Source organism: Tursiops truncatus, chromosome 5 (genome assembly GCF_011762595.2).
Source record: "Tursiops truncatus isolate mTurTru1 chromosome 5, mTurTru1.mat.Y, whole genome shotgun sequence".
Classification (NCBI taxonomy): domain Eukaryota; kingdom Metazoa; phylum Chordata; class Mammalia; order Artiodactyla; family Delphinidae; genus Tursiops; species Tursiops truncatus.
The window spans coordinates 127,913,571-127,926,712 of NC_047038.1; the positions used below are offsets into that span (position 1 = coordinate 127,913,571).

The 13,142-nt window shown below is 38.9% G+C and overlaps 1 protein-coding gene across 5 annotated transcripts in view; it reads right to left on the reverse strand.

The window, feature by feature from the left end:
* CCSER1 (coiled-coil serine rich protein 1) overlaps window positions 1-13,142 on the reverse strand; it is a 1,269,753-nt gene that overhangs the window by 709,918 nt on the left and 546,693 nt on the right. For 3 of the 5 annotated variants that reach the window (XM_073805586.1, XM_073805585.1, XM_073805587.1), the window contains exon 8: window positions 7,117-7,239. The exons of the other annotated variants lie outside the window; for them this stretch is intronic. In XM_073805586.1, the coding sequence (XP_073661687.1) occupies window positions 7,117-7,239 (123 nt within the window). The remainder of the gene's footprint in view (window positions 1-7,116; window positions 7,240-13,142) is intronic. 5 annotated transcript variants of the gene reach the window in all.

Sequence of the window (13,142 nt, forward strand, 5' to 3'; positions counted from 1 at the left end):
GGGAACGCTGCTCAATATTATGTAACAACCTCAATGGAAAAGAATTTGAAAAAGAATAGATACATGTATATGTATAACTGAATCACTTTGCTGTACACACCTGAAACTAGCACAACATCATTAATCAACTATACTACAATATAAAATAAAAAGTTTGATTAATTTTTAAAAATGCTTATGTATGGCTCATAGTTTCACTTGTCCAAGATGTTTCAGAAATCTGTGAATTCAGGTTTTCTGCTTGCCTTAAATTTAAAGGTAGTATCTGGACGTTTAGGAAAAAGCAGTCACAATTTGTGACCATGAGATCAAGCTTACAGGAAAATTCTAATGATTCTGTGCAATCAGATTATATCACCAGTATTTTGTACATATGAAAACACTAGAATCATAGAAATTTACAAATTCTGGCACCTGCTCTTCTCTGTCCTTGAAAAATATACAGTCTACCCTATGTTCCCGCCTCACAGAAAGGCTATCCGTACAGAGTAAAACATCAGAGAACTTGCCATTCCTATAGCTGTTTCTGAGAAGTTCTTCATTTAAAAACTTTCGTTTTATCATATCAGGTGATTCTGTGATGCCAGGGGTAGGTGCAGCTTGGCCCTCAAGCTGACCTTGGCAGAAACATAGGAGAGAATATTAATGAGGGCACTAACTTTGGCATTTTATACTAGACAGTCACTTGCCAAATCAATAAAAGTTTCTCTCAGCTGTTTGAATATCAGCCATCCCAATTGTATGTATGACAAATAGATATTAGGTATCAAAGAAGCATAGAAACGTCAGTGAACAGAAGTCCTGACATGACGGCAATTATGTGACAACAGAAGCCAACCCTAAACAGAAGTTACCGGCTAGAAACAAAGGAAAATTGAGAGAAATTAGGCAACAGTGGAGGAGAAAAAGCAGAGAAAGAAAAGCAGCACAGAAAAGGAGTAAAGAGTTTGGTCGACTAATGGGGTGACTGTCGCGTATCAGACCATGAGAAACACAGTGACTACTAGAGGAGGAGGATTTTCCAGTTCGCCGTGAGTTCTTTGCTGGAGTCACCTTACAGGAGTTTGCAAGAGCTGACTGTGCTCATCTTTTCCCAGCTCCAACTTCAGTGACTTGACCTGGTAGCTTGACATTTGCCATGGTGGAGCAAGGGCACCATAGAAACTGGCAAATGCTACAGATCTGCTTCTCCTTAAAGAGTTGATTATTAACCATTTACCAGCACACCACTGGTTCCACTTATTTTACCCCTGAGGCTATTATTTTCCTCCTTAATTCCCTGTTTTGTTTATAAAATAAACTCACTTTTACTGGAGTAGCTTGAGGTTTTTTGGTTTTGTTCTTGTTTTTTTTTTTTCTATTTCTCCAACATCCTGAAAAACCTGAATGCCATTTTCTAGTTATTCTTCCTATTCAGTGAGATTTATTGAAAGTCTATTGTTAGTTAGGCACTGTAGACAATGCATTATGCACAACCAATTCTGAGATAAATAAGCCATCATACCAACCATCAGATCAATAATAGTCTAATGAAGAAACACAGGGAATTACTCCAATGCACTGGCATAGGTACTATAATTGTGCTTTTACGGAGGAAAAGCACAAAAGAAAGATACAGTCTACCACTTGGGCGGAAGTGTTGGTGTCTGAAAATATTACTCAAAAAATTTAATAGTGGATCTTTGACTTAATGATGACTAAGCTTTGGTTATACAGATAGCTTATAAGGAGGCACAAGTTGTTCTAATAGAGGAGACAAAAAAGGATTTAAGAGAAAAGGGACTGGAGGGAGCCAGTAGAATGGTGCTAAAAGATCATGGTGAAATGGGGAAAATTCAGACATCATAGTCACAAATGTCAGTAAGTTGCTTCTCCCTCCAGTTTATCCTGCCTAATCATCACCATGAGACATGAGAACTTCTCTCAGTTCACTATCTTAGTCATCTTATTATAGTACTGTTGTATTATTTTCTTATTCAACACACTGCATCTTCCTCACTTTAGCATCCCTTACAGCAGGGGTCCCCAACTCCCAGCCGTGTAGCGCTACTGGTTGGTGGCCTGTTAGGAACCGGGCCGCATAGCAGGAGGTAAGTGGCAGGCCAGCGAGCGAAGCTTCGTCTGTATTTACAGCCACTCCCCATCTCTCACGTTACCACCTGAGCTCCGCCTCCTGTCAGATCAGTGGTGGCATTAGATTCTCACAGGAGTGTGAACCCTACTGTGAACTGCACACGCGAGGGACCTAGGTGGCACGCTTCTTATGAGAATCTAATGCCTGATGATCTGAGATGGAGCTGAGGCAGTGATGCTAGCACTGGGGAGTGGCTGCAAATACAGATTATCATTAGCAGAGAGGTTTGACTGCACAGACACCATAATAAATCAATTGCTTGCAGACTCATATCAAAACCCTATCAGTGAGTGGCAAGTGACAAGCTGCATCTGGTGGCAGGCTTTAACGTGGCAAGTGAGTTGATGTACTTCAATTGCACAGCTGCATCTGGTGGCAGGCTTTAACGTGGCCTGCCCATTATTCTATTTACCACTTCCTTTCCCACACTGTGCACTTGTCTCAGTCACAGTTTTGGTAAGCCCACAAGCTAACCCTAGCCAAAACGAGCAAAACACAAATGTCGCTGGCGAGCTTCTTTGGAAAGGGGGAAAGACCCAAGGATGAGACAGCAGAAGCCTCTAAGACTGCCAACAAAAAGAAAGCTGCATTTAAAACAAAATACCAAGAGTCCTACTTAAATTACGGGTTCATTGCAACAAGTGACTCACATTCTCCAAGCCCGCTTTGTTTAATGTGTGGTGACCGGCTATCCAACAAAGCCGTGAAACCTTCAAAACTGCTTCATCACCACATGGAGACCAAGCACCCTGCATTAAAAGACAATCCTTTGGAGTTTTTCAAAAGAAAAAAATGTGAACATGAAGAACAGAAGCAAGTATTGAAGGCCACCACTTCATCACATGTTTCTGCACTGAGAGCATCATTCTTAGTGGCTGATCGCATTGCTAAAGCTAAGAAGTCCCTTACTATTGGTAAAGAGTTGATTCTGCCTGCTGCTAAGGACAATTGTCATGAACTTTTAGGAGAGGCTGCAGTTCAAAAGGTGGCACGTGTTCCTCTTTCGGCTAGCGCCGTAACTAGACGAATTGATGAAATAGCAGAGGATACTGAGGCATAACTCTTAGAGAGAATTAATCCAGGTTGACGAGTCACCGATGTTGACAACAAGGCAACAATGCTTGTTTTTGTGCGATATGTTTTTCAGGAGGATGTGCATGAGGATATGTTAGGTGCATTTTTGTTGCCAACCAACACCACAGCTGCAGAACTATTCGAGTCTTTGAATGATTTCATATCAGGAAAACCGAATTGGTCATTTTGTGTCGGTATAGGCACGGACGCAGCGGCTGCCATGACTGGATGGCTTTCTGGTTTCACTACTCGGGTCAAAGAGGTCGCTTCTGAATGTGAGTCTATGCATTGTGTCATCCACAGAGAAACGCTGGCTAGCCGAAAAATGTCTCCTGAACTTAACAACGTTTTGCAGGATGTGAGTAAGATTATCAACCACATTAAAGTACATGCCCTTAACTCACGTCTACACAGCTCTGTGAGATGGACACAGAGCACACACGTCTTCTCTTATACACAGAAGTGAGATGGCTTTCTAAAGGGGAACCACTGGCCAGAGTTTCTGAGTTACAAGAGCCGCTCCAGAGATTTCTTTTAGCAAACAGTCACCACTGGCAGCACATTTCAGTGACAGAGAATGGGTCTCAAAACTTGCTTACTTGTGTGATATATTCAACCTGCTCAACGAACTCAATTTGTCACTTCTGGGAAGAACGACAACTGTATTCAAGTCGATAGATAAAGTGGCTACATTCAAAGCCAAACCAGAATTATGGGGGTGACGAGTGAACATTGGGAATTCTGACATATTTCAGACATCAGCAGAGATTTTGAAAGAGACTGAGCCAGGGCTCAGTGCATGATCACCTATCTCAGCTTTCAAAGGAGTTTGAGCATTACTTCCCAACCACAAAAGACCCCTAAACTGGGAAGGAATGGATCCACGACCCATTTGTGAATAAGCCAGGTGAATCGACTTTGTCTGTGTTGGAAGACGATCAACTGCTTGAGATCGCAAATGACGGTGGCCTTAAAAGTATGTTTGGGACAACTTCAAATCTCCATACGTTCTGGATTAAAGTCAAGGTGGAATATCCTGAGATTGCCACAAAAGCACTAAAAAGCCTGCTTCCATTTCCAACATCCCATCTTTGTGAAGCAGAGTTTTCTGCAGTGACGGCAACCGAAACGAGACTACAGAGTAGACTGGACATAAGCAAAACACGTCGGGTGTCAGTGTCTCCCGTCACCCCCAGATGGGACCATCTAGTTACAGGAAAACAAGCTCAGGGCTCCCACTGATTCTACATTATGGTGAGCTGTAGAATTATTTCATTATATATTACAATGTAATAATAATAGAAATAAAGTGCGCAGTAAATGTAATGCGCTTGTATCATCCCCAAACCATCCCCCCTCCCGCCTCCCCCCACCCCCGGTCCCAGGTGCCAAAAAGGCTGGGGACGGCTGCTTTACAGGGCCTGGCACAACACTCTGGTTAGGAAGGCTGAATGCATATCTGCTGACCTGAACAAATGACGTAAAATCATTGAGAGCATGTTGGAAAACATACTTAAAAATCATGTTTGCTTTGGCACTGAAGGGGCTCAGGACACACTACTCCCCAAAGGTGGCACAGTGGCACGTTAAATATTTCCAGTTGAAGAATCTGAGAAGTGGCGTGTGCAGGAAGGACTTTCTGACCTTCCCTTGAAGCAGGTCATAAAACCCTCCTGTGAGAGGTGCCCTTCCTTTACCTGGGGGAAAAGAGCATCCTCTTTATCTCTGAAGACAAGAGACACAGAGAGGAATCTGAACAAACAAGCCTTGCTACAGTTCCGCCATTTTACTACACTCACCTCATACGCTTTGTCCTGTCATATCTTTCCACAACTGTCCACTCTTCATCAGACCTAGCATAAAAGCACTCAGTTTTAACTGTTGCCTTGTGTCTTCACTTCCTCATGAAGGCTCCTGTGTCATGAACAACTTAGATTAAATATATTTGTATGCTTTTCACTCTTTAATCTGCCTGTTACAGGGATTCTAGTCAAGAGCTTAGACAGATAAAGGAAAGGGATGGTTGCTGTCCCCCACAGCATCATCAATAAATACTTTATTGTAGAAATAGTAAAATTAAGTATGAGGTGCATGGTAGATTTTATAACTGCTATCTAAATTGTATGTATGCAACTCAATCTATCTGGATGCTTTTTTGAGAAATTATCACTTATCACTTCTCCATGTATTTAAATATTTGTGTATTAGATGATAGCCATTTTATTTTTTCCCTAATATAAATGTTTTACATTTCTTTATTCTGTTACTAATATGTTTTAAATTACTAAGCAATTTTTCCCATTAGCATATCAAAGATAAGAAGCACTATTTTTTTCACTCTACATCTCTATTTTTTTTACTATAAAAATATACTTCAGTTCTTTTTTTCTTGATGGGAGAAAAAGGGGCTGATTCTTGATACAAGAAACAGGGACCATCATAGCTTAGTAGTCCTGCTTCCCACTTTGAGCTTTGACTATTTTATGTTTTATGCCACATTTAAATATAGAAGGAAGTATCAAAATTTCAAAGAGAAAACTCCATGGCCTCCTTAATGCTCTCCCTGGCTTAGCTTACCACTGTTAAAACTGAAATACAAGTGCAACAGCTAATCCCTTTCCTGTGTACCTAGAGTAGCTGGAGTCCCCTTGCAATTAGTTCCTTTGACGTGAATTTGAGACAGAAAGGGGGCAGGGCACAACCTTTAAAAGAATGACATAGCCATTGAGGATACAAAATGAACTGGTTAGAACCAACTAGGTCCAAGATGGCGGACAAGTTGACTTCCCCTAGACCTTGAGCCTCATTATACGCTCACTGTCACACATCAGCACACTAAATGACACACCCACAGGGACCATGACAGTTCCAAGGCTGACCATAAAAGGTCAAGAAGTGGGCCGTGGCCCAATTCCTAGAAAGCCACACCCCTTCCCCAAAATAGTTGGAATAATCACCCCACTCATTAGCCTATGAAGTTACCCACCCCTATAAAAACTGACAGCTCTGTGCCCTGGCAACTCTTGCCTTCTGAGACGGCCCGCACTCTTGTCTATGGAGTGTGTATCTCCCTGAATAAACCTTCTTTCACTTTACTATGGCTCCTTCTTGAATGCTTTCCTGTGCAAAGCCAAGAGCCCACACTTGGCAGCCGTCCCAGGAACTTGTCTGAGACCTAGGACATGACCATCCTCTCGTGCCCCACTTTTTTTCCTGCAACAAATTCTTTGTGCACTTTTCATCTGGCACTTTTCTGCTCCCTTGGTTCCATGGATCAAGTGACTAAGACCCTGGAGCACTACCTAGAACGAGGGCTTTATTTCTTTTTACCCAATCCCACTTTAAAAGTGGGACAAAATACTAGCAAAACATGATAAATATTTTTATAAAGGGAAAATATTTTTTTTACGATGAGAAGAGAAAAAGGGTTACCCTCAAATTACTTAGCTTTAATCTGGGTTTAAATCTGATGAGTCTTCATAAATTTATTTTGAGTTTAAATAATATATTCATATCAGTGGGAAAACATATGTATACAGGGTCCTCTGTGTTCCTCGTTTTATCATTTTAACCTAGTTTTACTATAGCTTCAGAAAGTACCTAATGAAACTTAAGAAGTACTTTTATTCAATAAGTACTTAAGGAAAATCTAAAAGAGGACATAAACATATATATATGAAACCAAGCAGGACCCTGTCTGGTACAAAGCCTTTCTATGTCCTGTTTCTTGTTTCTTGTTTGTAGGAAACAGGCCTTATTCAGCTTCCTTAGTTCCAAAGAACAGATTCAAACAGTTGCTAATCAGGGAAGGGAGGGAACTTAGAAACAAAGGAGAAGCCGTCTAGAAACAATAGTGCAGAGATAAAGCAGGGTCCTGGTTCCTCCTCAAGGAATATACATAACAATACCTTTGAGTTCTTCTGTGGGGGAACTAAGGCCCCCACCCAGGTGGAGGATGTTGACTTCAAGCTGAGCACAAGATTCTTGGAATATGTCCCTGTTCCTTCACCACCAACCAATGAGAAGAAAGTCTGCACACAATGGAAAACAAGAAGACTCTGACAGCCTGTCCAAATGATTCTCCTTTTAAAAACTTTCATGGTCGAGCAGAATCTTGGGAATTGGTTTTTGGACATGCGTCTCTCTTCTCCCCAGGTTACTGGCCTCCTGAATAAAGCAACCTTTCCTTTCCATCCAACAACTGTTTTTCAAGTACTGGCTTTCAAGCAGTGATCAGCAGAACCTGAGTTTGGTAACACACACACACACACACACACACACACACACACACACACACACATATATATATATATATATATATATATATATATATATGGTTCTTGTACTCTAGCAGTTTAAACTTTGATATGAGAACTGGGAATATAATTAATTTTCAAAACTTTTCAATTTTTTAGAAAAAATTGTAAGGAAATCCATGTGTGTGTATCATAAGTACCTCAAACTTTAAAATAGAGGCTATTTAGCACATGACATAAAGCTATCAAGAATTACTGAACATATTACATAATGTAATGTCATAAAACACATCTATAGACTGCTCAGAAACTTAGACACTAAAAAAGACCTTACTAGCTAACTTCAATTAAAAAACTTAACTTGATTATTTTGATGCAGGTTATTCTTCAAGAATCATGCAGGTTATTCTTCAAGAATAGCCTTAAAATGTTGAAAACTTGCTTGTATTTCTGTGTAGAGGAGTTGGATATAGAGACAAATGTTACATTAATGAAATCATTACAAGTTATATAAAACATGAAGATGATATTTGGCACTTGAAATTAAATTATTAAATATTTTCATATTAAATATTTTCTTATGTATTTTAAAAGCTTGGTTTTTAAGTAAAATCAAAACATATTCTGAGTAAAATGGGAAACATATTTTAGAAATGTAAGTTCCACACTGCATGAAATTTAGCCAAGGGAGCAGGTATGGTTGGAATTTTTTTTCCCCTGTGTTTAACTTCATTACCATAACTGATAGCCATTTTATTCACAATTTACTTTAGGAGGTTCAAGTTTTTGTTTATTTTATTGAATAGAAATCTCAGTTAACAGTGTTTGCATTGCCAATAGCTCTCTTTCAAAGTGTGTTGATACCTCAGTTGGGTTTTCTTTCAAATTTAAGTAGGCAATTTGGCCATTTATGTGAGAATACAGTAAAAACAGATTGTGTTCATTTTTCTTGTTTTTAAAATATCTGTAGAAGTGCTGACAACACAAGAAGACAAGGCTTCTCCTGCTTTTTAGCATCTGCCAGAATAAGGTGCTAATGAAATCAAGCTAATGGGTTGTCATTTGAATACAAATGTAACAAGTATTTACTGACTAACTATTGTGTAAAATACACTCCTAAATAGTGTGGCTAATTACAGAAACAGCACAATAATGTGATATATGGGGGTGGAATGTATAGGAAGATATGGAAAAATAAACATATGCCAATAACTGTAACAACAGTAGAAAAACTTCATAAGAAACTCAGAGATGTATTTAAAATATTCTGTTATTTGTCCATCAGTAATCACTCCCCCTTCTTCCTAGTAACACATCCCTGGTGTTTTGGGGATAGTAATGTATCCGATCAAAAGATTACATTTCTCCAGCCTTTTTTGCTGTGAGGTCTGGCCAATGACACATAAGCAGAAGTACTGTGTGGGATTTCCAGAGTGGCTCCTCACATGAAGCGGTTCAACTAACAAGTATGTCACTTTTCACCTTCCTCATTTCCTCCCTACTACTACTTGGAATGTTGCTTTAAAACAAGAACTCCAAAAAAAAACCAAACAAACAAAAAAACAATAACAAGAACTCCACTAGACTAAAGTGGTCTTTATTACAGAAGCTGGACATGTGCAAAGCAAGACAGAACAATAACAGGAGTCAGGGTCCCAGACAACCTCCAAGAGCAGCCCTATCTACTCCCTCTGGGCTGCTACCTCCAGACTTTTTTGTGTGTAAGAATAAATACAATAGGGTTTCAGTCACTGTTATTTTATGTTTTTGTTTTGATTTGCAGCTGAACACAATTTCTAACTAAAATGAGGTACCAAAAATGTTACCAAGATTATCAAGTCAGGAAAAGATTAGATGCAGTTAAGGGAAAAAAGGATATACAAGACAGAGTATTAAATAACTTCACCATATTGGGTTACTTCAAATTAATACACCCAATTCTTTCTATTTGCGGGGAATACAGGTTTTACCTCAACTATACACAACTGTCTGGCTAATTCTACATCACCTGTATTAACTGGATGAAAACAGGGACCAGATTAAATTTATGATAATTCAAAACATGCTTTGATTAGATAATTCAGTATCAGAAGAGAGCACATTATCATGATTTCTATTAACATAAACCATGATAATAAATTCTTACCTCTCTGCATATCAGATGCACACACACATATATACACTTAGGTATACGAGTACTGCATATACACAGAAACATGTTAAAGCACAACATGACATAATAGCTTTTTCATTTAACAAATATTTATTAAATAGGTATTCTGGGGGCTTCCCTGGTGGCGCAGTGGTTGAGAGTCCGCCTTCCAATGCAGGGGACACAGGTTCGTGCCCCAGTCCGGGAAGATCCCACATGCCGCGGGGCAGCTGGGCCCGTGAGCCATGGCCGCTGAGCCTGCGCCTCCGGAGCCTGTGCTCCAGAGAGGCCACAACAGTGAGAGGCCCGTGTACCACGAAAAAAAAAAAAAAAAGGTATTCTGTGCCAGTCACTGTTGTATGAGCTGGGAACACAATGGTGAATAAGTCTGTACCCATGCTGACTTTCTACTCTACTGAGCAAAACTAGTTTTAAATACATACATATAATTTCATGTCAGGTGACAAGGGTTTTTGTACTGTGAAAAATAATAAATGTCACGAAGTAAAATAAATCAGGAGAAGGAGCTGGAATACGACAGTTATTTTAGGCAGGGTAGTTGGAGTAGGCTTTTCTGATGAGCTGTGACACAGGCAAATATCTATGACACAGCACAGATTCTTAAATGGAATGATGGAATGAGTCATATGATAATCTGGAGAATGAAGAATGGAGACAAAAGAAAAGTTAGTACAACTGTCCTGAGGAATGAGAGAATTTGCTATGTGTAAGAAACAACATGAGGTCAGCATGGCCAAAGCGAGAAAAGACATACAAGAGAAATCAGAGATGAGAGTGGAAAAGCTGCCATGGGCTAGAAGATACAGCACTACAGCCCTTGGCAACTAATTTCACTTTAACCTTGTGTTTGATGGGATGCTTCAAGTGTTTTAAGCAGGGGAATGACACAATACAACTTGTCTTTTATAAAGAAAACTCCGGCTCCTTGTGAAAAATGGATTATAGAGGAGACAAGTGTAGAAACAGGAAGGCCAGTAAGAAACCATGCCACACCCTGGGTGAGAGATGATGAGGATGATGATGGTAGCATAAGTGGAAGAAATGGAGAGACTTGGAATATACTCATATATATTCAAGGCAGAGCTCACTTGCTGATGGATGGAATGGGTGTACGAAGAAATGAAAGAATAGAGTCAAAGATGAAATTTTTTTCTTTTATTTTCCTTTGGCCAGAACAATGAAGGAGTTAACAAAATCATTTATTGAAATTGTGAAGGAGATATGTAGACCCAGAGAGAAATAGATTGAGGACGGTGAGGTGGGTATAATGGCATAAGAATCAAAATTTTTGAATGGTTTTATCAATTTGGAGATTCCTAATAGATATACTAGTGGAGCTACTGAGTAGGCATTTATATATATGAGTCTGAAACTCAGGTAAATCTGGGATGGAGTTAAAATAGTTGTGAGGCATCAGGCCGTAGATGGTATGAAATCAACCAGGGAATGAGTGCAGCCAGAGAAGAGAAAAGACTGCAAGGAGGGGACTGGGATCCAGGACTATACAATATTTACAAATTGGCTAATATCACTTGCGATTAGGTTTCAGAACTTTCACTTCCCAAGATAAAAACTGCCCCTAATATTTAAAAAAATGAATCACTACAAATTAGAGTATCATATTTTTAAAAAATGTAAATATTACCTATGCGGATCCAAACGTAGATTAACACAATACTTTAGGCCCACATTTATCTAACCCCCTAGAAGGAATCTAGATAAGGTTGGAGAGGAAAGAGTCTCCTCTCCTGAGAGTTCAGAAGACGGTATGTTTCTTAAATCCCAGGGTAAACTGTCTGATGAATTATTCCACAGAAACAGAGGAGTTAACTGCAGATGAAAAAGAACTATATGCTATAAGACTTATTTTAAAGTATTTATTATCATTGTTTTGTTAATAGCAATCATGATAATATGCTCCTCTGTGATACTGAATTATCTATCTAGTCAAAACATCCTTTGAGTGGTCATAAAAGGTGCTCTGATCTAGTCCCTGTCTTCATTCAATTAATACAGATGACACAGAATTAAGACAACTGTGTCTAGTACAATTGATAGCATAGCATAGTACTTTAAACAATGGGTTTTAAAATCATTCTGGCTCTGCCATTTACTAGAGATATACTGGGGATATTAAAAAAGACTCTAGTTTCAGTTTCTTCATATAGAAAATAAGGTTAAAGATGCCTAATTTACAGAGTTTTTCCTGAGAAAAATACATGTAAAACACCTTAAAGCCTGTTTAACCCATTGGAAGTGCTCAAGAAATTAAAGCTTGTACTATAGTTATTTTTTAGATAAGCCATAGCTCTAAAGAGGCTTTACGGTTTAGCAGGAGCAACACTCAAAACAGATAACTTTTGAGCAAATATTTGGAATACGGTCTATTTTAAAACCAAACCTGAATATACTAGAATTTTGACTGTGTTTATAACTTTTAACATTATCTTAAAAGAAATGTTATGTCTATCCTTTTTAATTGAAAAAATACTGGGTTATCTGCCTCTTACATGTTGAAGTCTAAAATATAAACAGACATAAAATAATGCTTTGTTATTCAGAAAGAGGGATACACTGCTTGAAATGAATTCTGTGATAAAGTTAAAAAACCCTAAACCTCGGGCTTCCCTGGTGGCGCAGTGGTTGAGGGTCCGCCTGCCAATGCAGGGGACACGGGTTCGTGCCCCGGTCCGGGAAGATCCCACGTGCCGCGGAGCGGCTGGGCCCGTGAGCCATGGCCGCTGAGCCTGCGTGTCCGGAGCCTGTGCTCCGCAACGGGAGAGGCCACAACAGTGAGAGGCCCGCGTACCGCAAAAACAAAAAACAAACAAACAAAAGACCCATAAACCTCAATTTAGAAAGCAGATTACTCAAAATGAATATGTTATGTAAAGATGCTAGCACCTAGCAAACAACTGAAAATACAATCTCATAACTCAATAATCCAATAAGACAAATTCAAATACTTTAACAACTATTTAATATCTTATTAGCTACCATTAATCTTTGTATATATTGGTTCCCTAAATCACTATTTATATTGATGCTTCTGTATTTTTTTCCTCCCCTCAAGGAGCTCTTGAGAAGAATGTAAACACCATATGTTACATCGTGTTACAACAAAATTATAATTACTTACTCAAGTCACTAGATAGTTTAAATCTGAATAAGTGTAAAGCTATTTTAGAGGCAGCTGCTAACAGTTAAACTGTTTTTACCACACAAAAATGTATTAAATTATGTAGCTAATAACCTAATTATACAACATGAATACACCGAAGAACAGAATTTTGTGTACTTTAATAAATCTCATTCTGTATTTGTGACTAAGCTTTAAAACTAACTTATAAGACTGCAAATAGTGACATTACACCATGTGACTTACGGAAATTTGTCTCATTTTTTATTGTGAACTTTATACTCACTTCTTAGAGACAATTTTGAACAACATATGAATCTTGCTATACACACGTCTGAGTTTATGCACCAGTTTTTGCAGAACTTC